Consider the following 19,781-nt stretch of genomic DNA (forward strand, 5'->3'; position numbering starts at 1 on the left):
TTTTGTGACTCCCTTAGATGCTAAAGGCCGTCAAAGCCCTGAATCATAGAAAATATGTATTGGTATCAAAGAAGTATAATTGCAATTGGAGAGAAGTGGAAGTTACGTCTACTGCAGGATGTTTTTGTGGATATTAAAAAGCTCAGGTAAACAAATTTGTATGTGGACAGGTTGCAAAGTGGCTGTGACGCACTTCATTGCATTTTTTTCTAATCACATTATCTGTAAGCTGTTTATTCATGGAACTAAATTCAAAGTTATATCAAATATAACGTGGAAGATATATGGCTTGAAGTATTTATGATGAATTAATCATCACTTACGGTTTTTAACTCTTAAAATCAGAGTTATAGTACATATTTGTAGTTAGAACACATCTAGGCCATGAATTTAAAAAAGCTTGCCTCTTTATGGCTCATTTCTTCCACCACTTTGCAAACTAGTTTATTGTCGGCCATCCGTAACTTCAAAACTTCATACCGTATGTTCAGTACCATCGTAGTCCTCGTATAGTGTCTCAGCGAAAAATTCAATTTTTGATTTAACATCACAGCCTTGTATGCCCTGGGCTCTCACTCTCGTTAGCAGTATTACAATTGTATGGTCAGCATAAATCCTCCAATAGTTAGATACAGTATTTCCTCACCCATGGTGTTAAACACACACTTTATTGGAACTCTGCCTTGAAATAGTGCTCAGCGCCAGTCCATTATTTATTTTTTTTCTCTCAATCAAGTTCATCCCAGAACACAATGTTTTAGTGCCTATCTCCATCTCTGTACTTGAGCGGGACAAGCTGTGCTGTGCCGGAAGCGCGTCGCCAAATATAAAGACATCAAATGTAAAAAGCGGCCTACAAAAGTAATGAAATTTTATTCAACCAATTGTCAGAACATTTTAAAGCCAAAGCCTTTTGGTCAGATTGATAATGTCTCTGTACTGGTGGCAAATCTGATAGCAACATTCCAATCAAATCAAGACCCATGTATCCATCCTTAATTCACTTTTGAGTTCGGCTTATTCTCACTCGGATGATGGTTGAGGCAAAGTCTATAGCATGCATTGTTGAGAAAGCTAGAACAAATAATAAATGGTAGATGTAGGAGAGAAATGGATGCCAGATGAAGCCCCAATGGGGGGTTCGAGGGTTGATAAGACGAAATGCAAGTGAGAGAGATTAATTGTTCACCCAGGAGAGAAGACGATAACAATCGGATGTTTAAAAAAGAAATCCCACAACTAATCCTGTCATTTTGCGGACTGGAATAATGAAAAAAAGAATATCTGGTGAAGGAATGGAAACCGAGCTGAGCTGCATGTCTAAATAACACGAAAGCGTTTATTCAACAAAAATTGAGCTGAACAAAATTGTTCTCCACATTTTTTCATACTGCAGCTTAGTTTGTATCTCATGCACTGATTTTTCTTTGCTAGCTAAGCCAATCAACATGATTGGTACGGATACCACTTTGCAATTGGTGGCCCATTCATTCAAATCATATTTAAAAATAAGCAATGATCTAGCACTCACTTTGCTTGCTTGCTATAGTGGGAAAATACCATCAACAATCCAAATGTATTGACAAGAAAAAAATAAGCATACGCACTCACGTTTATACTTATTGTCAGTCCGGCATCCTCAATGGACGGAAAATGGATGTTTTTGGAAAGTGGGAGGACACCACTGTTTTGTCTGTGAGGCACATGTGTCAAGCACTAGACTCAGCGCACTGCCCTCAAGTAGACATAAGGGAGGAAAAACATGTAGACACGGATGTCTCTCAAAGCAATTACAGCAGATTGAAAGCAAATTAAATTTCAAGCCCAGAGCAAGACCAACAACTGAACGCCTGTGACAGATATGACAGGGGTGGCTGTGGCACCCACGGGTTGGAGGCTGGGGGTGTATGAAAGCAGTGCGGGTCACACAGCTACTTAGGTACAAGAGCAGATAGACAGAAGCAGGCCAAGCTACAAAGTATATGGAGAGGTGGGCTGGATTTAAAGGTGGCCATAAATACGGCGCCCCGGCTATAAACAGCGCACTCTGTCCTGTGGAATGACAGCAATAATGTGCCATATGTCTTCAGACTGTGTGCCTCCCTTCCGGGCACTGTCTGCCGTACATTTATTTCAGTCAAAAATAAAATTGCTGCCAGCTTTGACAAAGTCGTTCTAAATGTTTAGTTCCCTTTATCATTATACTCTGACATCCGTGACAAAAGACTCAACCGGGCACTACTATAATAACACAAAAAATGTGTTTTTTGCTGAGGAATGATATTTTTTTATGGCGATTGTGTTTACGTGTATTAAACAGTGTTTTTGTGACTTCCTTGTCAAGGACTTTTGGCCCTTGTCATTGTTTTATTCATGTCAAATAATCTGCATAATCAGACTTTTTATTACACAAATATCAGATAATTAAACTATGGGCCCGATAAATAGAGGTCGCACGTCAGCTTTCATCTCGTTGGTGCTGCAGTGTGTCTGTGTGTGTGTTCATGTGCGTATGGCTGTCACCTCTGATCAAGGAGACATATGTCCTGCATCTTGCTACCGCTTTGGCTCCACCCCCACCCCCACTCATCGCAAAACGAGCAGGTCGCTCAAGCAACCTGTTACCAGGCTAAAGGAGCAATCTCGCGCTCTGTCACGAGGCTTCTTGCGATGTGATTCGTTTGCACCTCTTGCAAACTCAACGCTGCCGCTATGCAATTTCCTGCTTGTGGGTCACCTCCAAGGTCAAAGCCTAACGGCGACGCCAAAGAGACACCTACATCTTGAACAGTATTGTTATTTTTAGGAATAGAGTGCCCTTGGGCGCTCTGGGTCTCACTCGCTCACTCTCTGGTCGATGCTAATAACTTAGGGGAGAGAGCAGGCGGCATGTATATGATGATCAGTCAAATACTGACAGCAAACTCAACTAAACACTCCCTGAAACCACCAAACATCTTACTCTCACCCTCGGCCCCCTGCCGGAGTGTGCACAGAAGTACCTCTTATATTGTCCTCCGCTTTTTATTTTGCTCAAGTAGTTGTTTATCTGTGTTGGGTCTGTGGACTTGTGGTTAACACATCAGCCTAGTTAGGAGAGGCTTGTCATTTCATAATGAATAACTATACCAGGGGTTGTCAACCTGTGGTGCGTGGCCCTCTCGTGGTCCGTGGCAGTATTGCAGTTGGTCCGCTTGAAATAATTGTTAAATTTTAAAAATAAAATGGAATTATATATATTTTTAAATATATTTAAATTGAAAAAAAAAAAAAAAAAACGATATCCTGTTCTTTCGAGCAGATATTTTAAATGGAATGGAGGGTTTGTGCTAAATTGGCCTTAAATTGCCACTTGTCATTTCAAATATTCAGGCATTCTTGTCCATTAAATAGCGCAGGTGTACTTTAACATGCACTTCATATTAATCCTCATAATAACTGAAGTAGACTGCACTTGAAGGCACTAATCATCATTATTTTCCAAACCTTTTATGTAAGATCTTGCTGAGACTATAGAGAGACTATATTGTTCGCAAGTAATTACAGCTGCCTGTTTGGTGGAGTTGAAGGCAGAGTACAATGCTGGCAATCTCCTGCAGCAATATGGACTTTTGTGGGCAAGTGTAGAGTGAAGAAAAGGCTGGTGCCGGATTTTTGTTCTGTTGAAAAGACAGTAAATTCTCCCCGTCTGTGGGTTGATGGCGCTTTTTGCATCATCCTGATCCTGTCTCCGTGGAAACAACTGAGCATGGTTGTGGGACCCTTTTTTGGGACCGTAAGAGTGCTAACATTTCCGTCGTGGAAGAGAAAGATTACGTGACGAAACAAAGGCAGGGGATTATCTCGGCACATGCTACAATGGCGCCACACTCGCCCCCCACCCCAACCACCACCACCACCACTATTGGGCCTGCCACATACGGGCTTTGGAGTTCAGAACAAAGCCGGGGTCTCCCACCCATCCAACACACAGAGTTGGCTAATACCACGACAATACCCTGCTGCCTCTCTCGCGATCAGGGACCTGGAATTAAGCATCATTATTGCTCCTCATTATGGACTTCAACACTATTGGATTCCTCAAAAGAGGCCAGCCCATATTTGGTTGTGACCCACAGAGGTGGCAAAATGTGTTCAGTAAAACAAATACTTCCATGAAATGCAGAATCCTACAGTAGAGCAAGAAAATATTTGTATGTGTTACTTCTCACTATTGACCTGAATGTAAAATGAAGTTGTGCCCGACATGGCCCTGATAAAAAAAATGATGCTAAAACTTGCCCTAAATTTGACTTTTGCACTATTTCAAGTCAATTGAAATTGTTTTTGAAGTTGCCTTGGGTGTTGCTGGATTATTGCGGGGAAAGTTTCAGGTCAGTTAAGTGAAACCGATGGAAAGAAATGACATGAGCTGGCAGGATAAAAGAGCCCAGCCAGGGGAGGAGCGATACAGACGACAGACAGGGGGAAGAAACGAAAGGTATAGATGCAGTAAGTGGCAGAGGGAGGGTGAGGGTGCGAAGCGAAAGCCAGTTTGTCTGTGAGGGTTTTAAAATTCTGGAGTGGAAAGTCCCTCCATCTGTTATTGAGGAACGGTTCTGACTCAGTGATTTCTATGATTGGCCTTAATCCCAGCCGAGTGGAGGAGACAGAATGAAGAGCTTAGAGCGGACCGCTCTCGCTCCGGCAGACTCCACCGGCTGACGGGACTCAGTCTGCTGCCCCCTAATGGACCGACTGCACCACACGCTGAACCGGCCGACCCCTCGGGCCGTGTCACCGCGCTGCCATTTCAATACAATACTCATTAGCACATACTGATGCCTGCTATGATTATGTCCTACGAGAGTAATGCTGTCCTAAAATGTATCATGTCTGCTGCACTCTCTGTGCAGACTTGACACTGCTGATTATTCCAAGTGCATTCGCGCATAAAGTAAACTGGCAGCTTCTCGCGATGGTACCAGAGGAACATCCCTGCTTGATGTACAAGTGGTTAAACTACGATGACTTAAACATGTTACACGGGCGTCTTTGATTTTAAACGGTAAGTGTAGCAGACCTTCTCTGTAGTTTGACCTCATCAAAAAAAAGAACATTTGCAGTATCTATAATTGGGGCCCAATTTGATATGGATTATTTTGGACCGAAAAATTTTAATTTCTAATTATGTGATCCCGCAATTCTTAATAAAGATATTACAGGCAGAACATTTGACTGTTCTAAATAAAAAATGAAAAAATAAACAAGAAACTAGCTAATTTTGGGTGATTTTCTGGACGGGTGTGAGGGGAAATTATGTGCTTATCTTTGGGGTTTTCTTTTTTTTGTGTTGCAATGTGTTTTAAAAAAAATCGTTTTTTAAACAGCCAATTTTGGCTGATTAAATGAGCTGTCCGATTAATCAATCCGGCCTACCGTCTCCTTGAGTGTATTTTAAATCGAACTTGCTCCCTGATGAAAGATTTTTATATAGGGTTAGTATTCATTCCACACTGTCCTTTCTCCCTTTCACAGGGTGTGATGATGCATATGCGTATATTGTCTATGCAAAACAAGGCACAATATGAATTGCTTTCCCCTTAAGGTACTAAAAAGTAATGGTGTTTATCTTTAGAAACAATACCGTCTTGAAAAAGAAAGACGCCCAAATAGAAAAAAAATATTTTGTAGTTGTAGTGCCATTTGAGAGATAGAAACGATAAAATGTACCATTACTAACAATGACCCATACAAAGCCCACTTATGTGGAACAAGTGCGCTCATTTTGACGCTGTATTGTATCCTGCCATAAAGCAAGATGAAAAAAGTGCCATTAAGGTTTGACAATGTGTCATTTCAAGTACATCTCGCTGTGATAAATTGAAGCGTGCAAAGATATGTTACATTAACGAAATAAAAACCACAATGTACCTCACGTCCTCCCACGTTTCAAAACACGCTGGTCAAGTTCAGTGAAGAGAATTGGCCGTAGTTGTTAATCCATAGATGATCCAGGATGACTAGGCTGACACATTTAACACACAATGTGGTGCTACACAAATTTAACTGGGCCAACGTGAAAGTCTCATTTACTATTAAGATGAAGCGCAGTAGAAAGTTGCCTTGGGGGAAGTGCTTCCTTCTCAGGACCCGGTTGATGCCGAATTCTCATAGCAACGCCTTCAGGGAAGTGGCCCGCTTCAGATATTGGGTGCAGAAACCATGTCAGATTCATTTATGGGCAAAAACAGGCCGACATGTTTTAATAAGAAAAAAAAAAGTCTTTGACATTTGATATTGATACATTTGTAGGATGATCTTGAACCTGTGGACTTCTCTCAGAAAGTGGCTTTTTAGGAACCAAATGAAGGTTGCACCTCCCAGAATTGATCATTTCAAGCTCGTGCCAAGTCTCTTCCTGCCCTTGTGTTTTGCAGAAATATATAAATACAAATTGTGTACCACACGGACAAGATGTTCTCGACCGTACCCAGATTCACCACTTTAATTGGAACGAACCATATCAGCCAATCAGTGAACAGTTTAGCAACGCTCTTCCCTCAACACATCACGAGTGGCCTCGGGCGAGTCATTCTCGGTTTTGTCCATCCCCATCCGGCAACAACCCCAGCGGGGTCATTTGGAAGTGGTTGCATTCAAGACCGCAATCACGTACAAGACAGTCTTGTGTTCTCTCAAGTGCCCTCTGGCTCAAACACACACGGTGTGGAGCTGTTTTGCAAGAGTGTGTGTCCGGACAACACAGGCACTGTGGAGTGAGTGCCCTTTATAAGCTAATGCTTCAATGGAAGGGCCTCAACGGGCCGCTGCAATCATGCAGGTGGTCTGGTGTCAAGTTGACACAGCGCAGCGCGACGCCACCTGTCCCCGGTGTGCTGTCATTCACCAGGAAAGACTTGAGCTGGACCTGAGCAAACAGAACCTTAATGAATATTAAAGATGAGCCTCACCTTGATTTTTTTTTGTTTGCTGTCTTCTGTGATTTCACAGTGAGGCAACTCAACCTTTCGGCGGGAGTATTTTTATGACAGCAACAAGCATCTTTGGATTTTTTTGCAAGTCAACACTTAGAGCGAGAGGTGTGACAAAATGGATTTATTGGCTGTTAAGAACTTTCTTCTGTCACTCAGTGATGGTTTTTATTATTGAGGTTATGTTTTATTCTCACAATGTCATTTTTAAGCATGGGAGACAAATTGGATTTTGCTCCAAACAAGAAGAGGGTCCCATTAATTCCAGTTTAAATGGCTCGTTGCCTCAACGGCCTGCGGTAAATATCAAGACGGGAAATAAACAGTTTTGGGTGGTCCGCCCAGTTACCGGCATACTCGGGTCTGAATTTCCTAAAGGATTGCAGCAACCTTTGTCCAAACTTAGCACCTGAACTCACCTCATCATAGCAACAAGATGCCATGATATCAAACCAGCGCACTACTTTTATCTAAATGAAGTTTCTCAATACACTCCAACACACGGCACCAAGATCGGAAAATGGACGAATGGTTGTGTGTGATGGTTTGATTTTTCTAGCACAGTAAATGTTGAGAAATAACTAATGAATTCTGTCAAAAGTCAAATGAGGAAGCAAGGCCACTCCATCATCACAATTGTCTGCTAGTTGGTGGCTTCCTAGCTAGCATTGTGTTGGCGTGCCTATTTTTCATGCAAATTTTGCTCCATTTCTGAATAAAATTAATTTCAGTCCCCGACCATCAATCAAGAAAATGTGTGCGACTGTGTGTTTTAGCTCACATAGGATGTGCGTAGACCTTGCGGACAGACATCACCATCCATTACCATTGTGTTTATATTTCTTGCCCTTGCCAGAAGGCCTGGTGACAAATAGGGCCATCACGCGTCGTAGATGGACGACGACGGTATAACAATCAGGCACTTGTGGGGTCAGCTCCCTTGGTGGTTTCTATTGGTGCTCTTCTAAGCTGCTTTGGTTCCAGCCACCAGTACGACTCACACAACTGCTTCCCGCAACTCTCGGTCTGATTCATTGGCTGTTTGTCTTGCTCATCCGTCTGGGTCGACGCAGAAGACGCATGGCTGTTTGGGAGACGGCATTAAAATGCCGGTGATAAGATGAGGTCCAAGAGGAATGATAGCCGACTCGGCCCGTTGAGGGGTGGGTTGGCGGGGTGGGGGGGTGGGGTGGCGTTTGTATTTCTTCTTGCCGATAAGAGATTCTTGCTACTGAAAATAAGAAAGGACAAATCAAAAAAGATGAAAGGGAAGCTAGATCCTGACTGGGGTTGAGAAAAGAATGTCGGCTTTGTCGTGAATACACTGTCATTATTTCAAGGTTACCTCAAGTGGCTTTTCCACTTGAAGGATTTTATACCAGATTACTAACGGCATGCAATGGGCTAGTTTGAAGAATTTCTGGTATTTTCCATATTTTGAACAATGTCATGTTTCACCGTGGTTACCTCATTAACATCAGTGAGCCTCTTTTACAGGAACACACACACACATTTATAGGCTCCCGGGTTAATAATTTCAATCCACTAATTGGATCCTCATTTTGTTGATTCACTCGACTATGTTCCCATTAGGAGAAGAATGCTGCCTTTAGTTAAAGGCTCGTTCGGGTGATTTTGAAAGACAAATGGAGTAGCATTATAGCATTTGGAAGAAGGGGTTCTTTTAAATTTTGTCGTTTTTTTTTTTTAAACACAAAGACAGGTTGAGCATTTTTATAGCCCAAAAGCTCTCTTGTAAATTCTTAGTAACAGCTTTCAATACGCTTTCTAACTTGTGCTTGGCCTCATATAAAATTCTGAATTCACTCTACCGGATTTGTGTTTCCTTCCAGAAACTCGCCAACGAGGCAGAGCAGCTTCAGAAGGATCACAAGTGGCAAGATGGAGTGACGGTAAAGTAGGACACGACCTCTCTTTTGCCTTCCTTTGTTCCCTTCTCTTCCCGTTTCCTTTTTGAGCAACTGGTGCATCTTCCAGACCTTCACCTCACCTACTTTTCTCCTGTAAACGTACACACATACAAATGTGTAACATCTCACCCCGCTTATCGAATGTGAGAAAGCTAACGTACATATGGCGAGGCAACGTAGTGACACGGGGCATCCAGACTGTTGGAAAACATAAAACATCTGAAATAGGGGGGAAAAAAATAGATGAAGATAGGCCTACTGTAAGCTTATCTGGTAACTTCATAGCTGTCGCTAACTCTTCTTTATTGATATTGATGGTAAGGGAGGAAAACTGCTGACGTTGGGTCCGATTATTTGATTATTTTTATTTTAGCCTTGTAAGGATTTCTGATCTTAAGAATTAAAAAGAATTACAATTAGAATCTGATTTAAATTCAGATAAACGGTATGTGTGTACCCTGCTTAATGTGATCAGCATCACAGAGACAACAACAAAAACAAAAATAACAGGACTCCAGTACACTTGTACATACACACACACAATGCTTGCCTACTAGGAGGGGTTGTCATTTTCTTTGCTTCTCGTATTATTTAAAAGCCTCCCCCTGTCCAACTTGAACATAGTACGCTTTCGCTGACCTTTAAAACAGCGCTCTATTCTTGAAATTTAAAACAACAACAACCAAAAACACAATATTGCAGAGGCTTGTGTGTTTGTCTGGAACTGTTTGTGATCCTCACATGCACCACTGACTCTCAAATTTGTAAACACTCAAATGCCCCCCACAAACATGCACGCACACGCACGCAAGTACGTATGTCGCAGATCCACATTCCCTCCTGTCATATCCTCTGTCTCCAGGGAAACGAGTTTGCTGTCATGCTACACTTCCCGCAAATGGATTTTTAAACCCCCCTGTGCCTCCAGGGGATTGTTTGAGAAAAGGCTTTAACTGATTTCAAACGAATAATAATGAGCATCACTTCCTTGCAAAGTCCTTTTTTTTTTTTTTTTAATTTATTGAATATAAATTCACGCTGGCTTACACTTTGATGCCGTCGCGTTCCAGTGTCTGCGCTGGGCTTGAGATTTGGGGAGATTTGATGCCTGTCTGGCTCTCAAAGTGTCCAATTCACATAGCTGAATCCAATACGGCATCAATACTTCTTCATTGCTGCTACAAACCCCTCTCTCCATTATCGTGGGAACCTTCCTTCCTTCTTTCTCCTCCATTTTTAGACCACGTCCGCATTGTCGGCCATCTGGCCATGACAGCGTTTGTCAACTGATTGAACATAAAAATAAAATGTGATTCCTAAAAAGTGCAACCTTAATGAACTACATTCAAATAGCGTAGTATAGTAGGCCGATGTGTTCGTCAAAAGTGAGGCAGAAAAAGTATATTTAAGATTATTGTAAGCCACTGTAACATCATGTACTGTTTGATCATAATCACTGTAGGGGGGAAAACAACTTAAAAGTTATATGTTACTTTTTGCAATTGCAATTTGTTGTTCATATAAGGTGGAAATGTTTATTTTACATGTTGGTTTAAGAAGATGAAATGTGCTAAAGCTCTGTAGTGCAGATTTTCACCAATTTTGCGACAATCATCGCCTGGTGTGTCCGGCGACCAGTCTCATCCCCACCCTCTCCTCGTCCTCCCACTCAGCACACTAATTTACCTTTTTTCCTTATCAGCACATGATTCTAATCAGCCATGAAAACAGTGGGAATATATCATATTGTTGCGAATAGCGCAGAGGAATCCTAATAGCGCCCCTCTATTAATAATGTATTGGAGCTGATTTCATTTGCCTTTATAATTAGGCCAGGTAATGAATCCCAGCAGGGGCGGCTGCAAAACCATTAAAGAGAAATCTCCGAGAGGCGGAGAACAGGTGGGGAAGCGAAGGGGTGGGTGGACTTGATATGCCTCAACCTCTCGAGAAGATTCTTCTTGTTTGTAGATTTTTTTTTGTGCCTTCCAAATTTCTTTTTGGCTGAACACTCTGCTGACTGACAGTCTAATTAGATTAGAGCTGCATGCTCTTTGAGCACATTAGGAGCGATGTAGCGGTGCATTTTAAACTGGCGGGAGGAGCAGCCTGTCAAAGCCACAGAAAAGGTGTTTATGCATGGCAGACGGGGCATTTAATTGCGCGCGCATGCGTCTGAGGACCGCCAACTGCATAAATATGATTGTCTGTTGCTGAGTGCATTTTGTTTGATTATTATTATTTCCCCCAAGGACATCATGTTTTTAGCTTTCGTTTTTTTCAGTCAACGGAATTACGCGCAGTCTGTTTCTACGAAAATCGGTGGGGCAATTTGCCTTATCTGAACCAGTGGTGCTCCAACCATCCTTACAGGAGAAACGTTTTTAGAAGGAGCCCCTAATCATCCTAATGGCAACTAAACATACTGTGATTATTATGTACCGTAATTTTCGGACTATAAGTCGCGTTTTTTTTCATAGTTTGGGTGGGGGGGGCGACTTATACTCAGGAGCGACTTATATATGTTTTTTTTCACAAATTTTTACTTGATCATTAACACATCACTTACTCACAAGTATAGTTGACCACTTCACATGTTATTTTTAGTATAGTTGATCACTTCACATGCTTTGATATCTTTATCTTGAACATATTCAAAACATGAAAAATAGAGAGAAAAAATCAAATAAAGTAATTAACACTTTAAAGCGCCATATCCTCTGGACATGTCCTCTGTCACCAGGATGACATAAAGGACGAGACATTTGATTGATGGATTTAATGATTTGGAGTGACACAAATGGTTTGATAATATTGTTGTTTACGTGATAGTTATTTAAAATATAGTTTATATATCATTGTATGGGCCTGTGGAATAATTTGAACTGCGGCGCGGCACACGGCATTGTTGACAAAGGACGATCGATAAATTTAATGAATTGGAGTGACACAGATGGTTTTATAAACGTGTTATTTATGTAATCGTTTTTTTAAATAACTGAATGTTACGTCAGGCCCGTTCTCAGCTCCTCGTTTGTGTTCGTCACGTTAGCATACCGTATCGTTTAGCCTGTTGTTGCTCGTTCATGTCTGTTCTTGGTGTTGGATTTTGTGGAATAAATTGCCCCCCAAAATGTGACTTATACTCCGGAGCGACTTATATATGGGTTTTTTTCACATTTTTGGGCATTTTATGGCTGGTGCGACTTCCGGAGCGATTTATAGTCCGAAAATTACGGTATGTATTTTTTATTTTTTTCATTTTTTTCCAAGTCCTTTATTTATTTATTTATTTATTTATTTATTTATTTATTTATTTATTTATTTATTTATTTATTTAGGGCCCAAAAACAAGTGATTTTCTGATTTATATATAATCGGCCTAGAAAAGAAATGCATACCAGTTGGGTCTGAATGTTTAGTTTGTTCTATTGTGGAGCCAATACGTTGAAAAATTAACAAATTAAGCTAGCATTGTATTTTGTCATTTTTAAGTTTCATTTGTTTTTTATCTTTCTGTCTGCAATTCATTTTTTTCGTATTATCTCAGCTTTCTCATAATGCCACGGATTACTGACTTCCACATGTGCGTACCCGTGGCATTATGTCCAACCAAAAAATGCATAACATTGTCGCACGTCATCACATCATAAACGGCACGGCTGTCCCTCACCACATCTGTTATTGCAGCAGCGGCGCCGGGCATCGTGTCGCGACCATTCTGACTAGCGCACATTCCCGATGTCACAGTGTTGATCGTAACAAGCGCCGCAATGGTCGTCCGGGGTTTTAAATCCATTGCAATGAAATGGGCTGTGAAATGGACATTAAAGCGTCGGGATTGCTGATGATTTCTCAAGGTCAGATGCCCATCCCCTGTGCGACCAAAGGGAACACAATCTGTTCATCTTTGCAATTTTCTTAGACAGCGTGCGACAAATATCAAAAGTCCCTTTTTTGTTTGTTTGGTAAATGGAAAGTTGGCACAGACTGGGGGATATTCGAAAACACCTCGGCATGTCACCGTGGTCTCATTTCTTTTCTTTTTTTTCCAGCCCACAAAATAATTGTGGTTCCCTCGGTTTTCCACCGAGCAGCTGATTGCGCACGGACTGCAGAGCACTGAGGGCAACATGTTTTCTACACAAGCAGTCAGCTTGTTTCTCCTGCTTGAAACTATTTTTAAAGGACAAACACACCCCTGCAAAAAAAAAAAAAAGATATCTGTCAACATAAAATAGCGTCTGTGTTTTTGCAAACATCTAATAACCCTCAATTTAAACCAGTTATGATATTTTGGACTCGCAGTGTACATATTATTGGCACTCATCTGGTTTCACATTGAGGCCGTCGGCATGTCACCGCTGACGTAAAGTGCAAACACATTGGACGAGATTGGCCGGGAGAAAGGACAGAGATTGCGAAGATCGTGAGAAGATGTGTTATTTCCATCAGATTGTGATGTGGCAGCCGTTGTACGTTTGAAATGCATTAGCGCTAATAGCGCTGCCATTAGAGAGGGAAAGGGAAAAGGAAAGGGCTTGCTTGATGGCTTGACGAAACTGGCGAAAGGGAGTGACAAAGCCAGGCCAATAGGGAGAATGAGAACAGGGAATGAGAGGCGCCAAGGCAAAAAAGTGTAAAAGACGGAAACAAAGACGGCGCCGTCTTCCGGGCCATTTAGTGCAATCATCACTCGCTAATCAATCAGACCTTTCATCATCGGACGACGCAACTGCTCTTGTTCTTTCTCGCTGTCCTTCATGCCAGACAATTGTGTTGCTGTGGCTAACGGTGAACACTGAACCTTTGCTAATAATGGCGGTAAAGGACCAAGAATTGCTGCAAATAATAAGCATTTGCAAAAAAATATAGATGCCCACCTTTGAAAAGTTTATTATTGTCTATATTGATAGTTCAAACATATAATTTATATCATCCTAAACCACGTTCATACTTTTTCAAAAACATTCACATTAGCCTGACTACTAAATGACAGATTATTAGTTTTACAGGTTTAATCGCTATTCACTCTCCGGGAGTGATCAAAGCTTTTCTCTGCATCATCTTGAATTATGCTCCAATGGTTTGCCAAAAAGTATGAGCAAAGGATGAACCATAATGCAGATAATAGATAGCAAAGCAGTAACTCAGCTTTTATCGTTGAAAAGAGGAACACGTCACATTAAACAACAAATACACGAATATAACAATAAATTCACATCCATTTGAGGTTCATTGAATACTTTCAATTATTCATAGGTGTTATTGTAAGTATGAATGCAAAAACTCGCTTTAAATCCACTATTGGTGTGACTGTGAGCAGGAAAGTATCTGTTCATGTCAGCCCTGTGATTAACATGTGGACAGTCAAGCAGCATTTAGCGAACCCAAACACGATCAGTATTATCCCAACCCGTGGGTGGACATTTCACTTCCCACTGATGTCCAGCTGCAGTATTTGGCATTTGCTTTTAAGACTCCAATGTTCCCTTTGGAAATGTGACGTGACCTTAAGTACAAGGGGCTGAGAGTAGAAAGGAGGTGGAGGGCGGTTCACTTGACCTTTCAAAGAGCCTCTGTTTGAGATAATTGGCCCTTCAGAAGGAGAAATTGTGTTGGCCACTCGAATACGATTTCCTCACAGCTACCAGCTCCATTAGTAACGCTATACATTAGTCACATATTCAGTGTGGTGAAATCTAAAGGAAAGAGCAGTTTGTCTTAGTTTCATTGTTCATTGTTAATTTCGTTTTGCTAATAACACCCTGAGTCATGACATTTCTTCTGAAAAATAAGGGATTTTATCGCCAAATAAGCTCATTCATCCATCTTCTAGACACTAGAGCACTTATTCTCATTAGTACCTAGACAAAACCCACATACTCCACATAGGCCTGAGTGTAGATTCGAACCCAGAATCCCAGAACTGCGAGGCAGACGTGCTAACCACCCACTCATTGTACTGCCTCAAACAAACATCTGCTGGATCTGTTCAATTATTTTATCCTGTTTGACCTCGTGCCCCGAGTTGGTTCACGGCAGTTCCGCAATGTGAAGACGAGACGCAGACATCCTGCAGCAAAAATGTAGAAAAGAGTGATAGTGACCAAACATGTTGTGTCAGCAGCACCTCAATCAAGTCTATATAAACAATTCCAAGAAGCAGCGCTGTCTATTTCAAACTGTGATAAACATGGCTACATTTTGTAATCACAAATACTAAACACTGTCAATTTCCTCTCTTTTTTTTTCCGCCTGCTGAGTGTTTTAAGCAAGCCATAAACAGTGTTATCGCTCATTCCCAAAACACAAAATGGACTTCCATCTGTGTTGTTCCTGGAAAGAAAATAATGGCAAGAGAACTGGCTACCTGAGGAAAATGACAAGCCGCTAGACGGTTAAGATGTTGTTTTTGTTTTATTCCAAAAGCCTTCTCTGCAGACTTTAGATCCTTTTGCTATGGTAATTATATGGAGAGGCCATTTTCACCTCCATTGTCAGTAGTTATTGGAATTTTTTGAAGTGCAACTCTTAAAGGTAGAAATGCAGTGGAAAATGTGTGTACCCTGTTTAACATTGACGATTATAGACGTCAAATATCCATTTTAACTGGGCTGATTGTCAACATGTAGCAAATATTGAGTATATAAGCTTGTCATGAATAGAACCAAGAGAAAAGTTTAGGTATCAGTGTGAGTTTAGCCAACTGTGATGCAAGTATAGACCCTCCAGCTGCCACCCATGTCTAAATCCTGTCGATCGATGACGCTGCCTCGCAGGAGATGACAATCAATAGGCAAGAGAAATCCAGCAAGCCGTGCCGCTGCTTTCCTTGATTTTAACATTTCTACACGCTCTCGCTCTCTCACACACATAGTCAACAACCATGAAATGTTATTTGAAAGGCTGAACCTGCGAACCCCCCTCACCCCTCCTTCTCTAGTCACAGCAGGGTAGCAAATAGCTCAATGCCAATAAGATTTCGGGCCAGAATGTTCTACGTCGGAACAAGTTATCAAATATTAAAATAGAATAGCTGGCACAATGCGGATTTTACCATGTATTGACAGTCATAGTATGACATTTCAGGAAAAAAAAAAATTCTACCTGTCAGATTCCAAATCAGCTCACAGGACTGCATCAAAAAGAGAGCTGTGACTCAGTTTTGGTTACCTGAGCGAGTCATAATTATTAGAAATTGTGCAAGCAGCCATAATGTTCTGACTGGTAGATGTTTACAGGCATTATGAAGTGTTTGGCGGAGGAATACACAATTGTGATTTTGCACTTGTTAAGCCGCGTCCTTGGTGCAGATTGTGCACCAGCTGTGCACGCAATGTCAAAGGCAACCTTTCACTTGTCATTTCTATGTGAGGGACGGCAAGGAATCTGATGGAAGTGATTATGGGGTTGAAAATAACAGGTTTCCTTTTAGCCAAGGTTTGATTTTTGATTGGCCCATTCGGAGGCAGCCTATACAGAGAGGGCAGGGTGCTGACTTACGTGCACTCTTTGGTCGAGCGGCGGTAAAATGACTGAGGGGAAACAAAAGTCAAATGAGAAATATAATGCAATTTTATGACTCATGGGAAATGGAAGTTTCAAACATTTTGTTTTGTGAATCTTTGGGCTTTTTTTCTTGGTATGGCACCGTGAGTGGCTGCCTCCCAGCAGTGTTCTCTCTTTTCCTCTTTATTTCCTTCTTTTCTCCTTTTTCTTTCTGTTTTTTTGTCCATTCGGCGATGCTGGTGCCTTCTACCGCACCTCGGTACCTCTTCGGATTGGATATTTTTTTCTTTAATTATTTTTTCTTCCTGGGACCGGGATCATCGGTCGAGACCGGCGTAACTCTACGACGGCTTCCTGCTTATCCGGCCAGTGATGACCGGGTCCCTCGCCTTGGCCTTGCAGCCGCAACCCCTGTGGGGAGTCTGCTCCCTCGTGATCGTCGGAACCAACAACTTTCGCCATGCTAGGTGACCATCTGCACGTGCCCCCGACTGGGTGCCCGGGACGCTGCTCACACGTTTCCCTGCTTTGTAATGTTTTCACCGATTCACGACCACGGTCCATTGGGCGCCGTTGAACTGGACTGCCGTGGAGGCTATTGTGTGTGTTTTGGGGTGTTTTCTTGTATTGAGGGGTGCTGGTTGGACGCTGTTGCTTTTTTTTCCCTTTGTTTTTTGGTTATGATTTGCTTTGATGGCTTTTTATCTTGTGCGCTTTCTGACTTTCTTTGTGATGCCGTTGTGTGGCAGCCTTATGAGAGCCTATTGAGTTGCGCTCATGCCATCTGTGTGTCTTTTGTATACCCACTCTGTGGTATGGATACTGCTGGGGCCTGAATTTCCCCACCCCTGGGGATCAATAAATATTCAATCAATCAATCAATCTTATGAAACTGCTTTAACGGGTCGCCAATGTGTTAGGTCCAGATCTCATTGTTTCGTCACCACACTGTGATTTTTATGGTCGCTAAGCCAAAAGTTATCATAAGGTTAGCAAACAGCTAATAATGCAGACTAAAAATGATGAAAAGGTTCTTTATCTGAAAGTGGGCAAACTTGCAAATTCAATATGGGATAAAATCATTCTTTCTCCCTAATGTAAACAATTGCATTTGGGTTCCAGTCTGAACTATTCTGTTATCTTTTTTGTCTCCTCCTTAAGATCTGTGCCTTGTTTAGGGGGCGTTGGCGTTGCTTTATAAGCTTCCTGTTTATTTATTTATTTATTATCTGACACCATGTCCATGCAATGCGGCGAGCGATGCTATCTGCGTTAACACCCCGCTCTTCAATCGAGACCTGTCAGGCAACAAAGGGATCGTAACGTTTTTCGGAGTGCAGCGGGACAAAGCCCTTCGTTCCTTATCGTCGTAGCTGTAGACACATAAACGGATTCCGGTGCTTTTAATGAGGTGTCAAGCCTGGAAAGAAAGAGAAAACTGAAAAAAAATATTTAATACCGCTTGTTGTTTAGAGAGCGATTTAGATGTTCGTTCTAGGCTCTATTTTGTGAATCGTGAAAATACATTTTTAATTGCGTATATACAAATAGTTGAGTTTCTGGAGGCCAGTCAGTCAGGGCATTTTTCCCCCCTTTTTTTCAATGCATTTCAGTGGGTGTCAATTATTTTTTATTTTTGCCACCATCTCAATCGCACATAGCGAAGGTCCAATATGTATGAGAGTGACATGAATGAGAGCTAATTAAAATTCCCTAAATGGTATTGGGGAAAGAGAGAGAAAAAGAAAAAGATCGTTTGGTAAAGAGCTTTCACATCTTCAACACACAGCCGCACATTTGAAAAAAAAAATGCATCATAAGAAGCTCACTTTTACATGTTCTTGCACACACGTGATGTAATCAACTAGAAATGAGACCCTATTTTCCCCTTTTCTCCATTTGATGTTTCTTTTTCTTTCTTTTTTCTTTTTTCCATTTATTTTTCCTATCCACATAATTGTGTGTCTTAAATTGCATGTCAGTTATGTGTGAATGTTTTTCTGCATCTCAGGCAGCAGTGTGTGCATCCGTGCATGTGTGTGTGTGCGTGTTCAGCCTGGAGGCATGTTTTTTTTTTCCAACTTACCACTACACTGTGTGTATGTGAGCCCACTAAACACAAACACCTTCTAATCTACCAAGTCATTGAAAATGTTCCACTAATCAAAAGATAACGTTAATCATTCAAGAAAATCCCATGCAGCTCTGCTTACCATTTGGCTTTGATACGTTGCAGGGTGGTGACAAAAGTAGGATGTGACTGTTTCTTCTGCATGATTGTGTGATCCTGCTGCTGCCAGCACATCATGTCATAGGTGGAGAAAATCAGTGAAAGGAAAAATATTTGGTAAATAAGGTGCGAGGTAAACACACTACTAGAAATCCATCTGTACTTGATTTGTGTAACATCAGGATGATATTGCCTCAAATTTGACTAATTTGTAATTTAGCACCACTTTGATAGTTTTTTGTGAGTACGTAGCTGTATTTGTTTGTCTTTAGCCTGTATCTGCTGGCTAATGAAGTGCACTAAATGAAATCCTTTATTGTGTTTGATGTAATGTCAGCTTCCATTAGCCAACCTGGCGGCGGGAATGATTGCGAGTCTATAGGGGGCAGGCGAAAGGGTGTCGTTTATGTGCGTCTGCATGGATGCGCGCACACCCCTAAGCGTTACCAAGGTGCTGAGGAACGTGGTCTCTAATTATAAAATCATTAGCAGGTGTCCGGAGGAGATACGAATATGACTGTAATCTGTCTCCAGCCGTGATTGAGCGCTTGTCACACTCAAATGTCAAACCTTTCCATGTCGGCCTGTTGAGAAATCGGTTGATGTTGCAAACACGCGGCCCGGTCATTGCGATATATACGCGTAGGGTATATTTTTAATGGTGTCATGGGCGGAGTGGTGGAAATGGAGCAGGGCGACCATGTGCAGCTTGGACCAGGGTTTATTGCAGGAACTCAAACTAACAGACTCAGTAAACTGACATGAAACAACAACAAACTAACAACAGGACTGGCCGAACAAGACGTGAAACCAAAAAGACAGGACCTAAGCAAACCTCGTGACAGTGCGCTTTCAACACCAACTCAACTCAATGTTCCGACAGCGAGTGACACACAAACAGAACTTAAATACAACACAGGTAACGAGAAGCAGGTGAGTGTGATTACACTAAATCATGGGCACACAGGAAGGGAGGGGCGAGCACACAGACATGAGCACACAGACATGATCGGATATGAGTCGTGACAAATGGTACATTTACATGTGAGGAGTTTCATGATAATGCCGATTAAAAAAAAAAAAAAAACTGCTATAGGCAGCTGGTCAGATGGCCAAAAAAACAAACATTGTAAC

At 41.7% G+C, this 19,781-nt stretch overlaps 1 protein-coding gene across 4 annotated transcripts in view; it reads left to right on the top strand.

Moving 5' to 3' along the window:
- cacna2d2a (calcium channel, voltage-dependent, alpha 2/delta subunit 2a) overlaps positions 1–19,781 on the top strand; it is a 132,139-nt gene that overhangs the window by 60,310 nt on the left and 52,048 nt on the right. For all 4 annotated transcript variants that reach the window (XM_061290240.1, XM_061290241.1, XM_061290243.1 and 1 more), the window contains exon 4: positions 8,828–8,887. In XM_061290240.1, the coding sequence (XP_061146224.1) occupies positions 8,828–8,887 (60 nt within the window). The remainder of the gene's footprint in view (positions 1–8,827; positions 8,888–19,781) is intronic.

Source organism: Syngnathus typhle, linkage group LG11 (assembly GCF_033458585.1).
Source record: "Syngnathus typhle isolate RoL2023-S1 ecotype Sweden linkage group LG11, RoL_Styp_1.0, whole genome shotgun sequence".
NCBI classification, from domain to species: Eukaryota; Metazoa; Chordata; class Actinopteri; order Syngnathiformes; family Syngnathidae; genus Syngnathus; species Syngnathus typhle.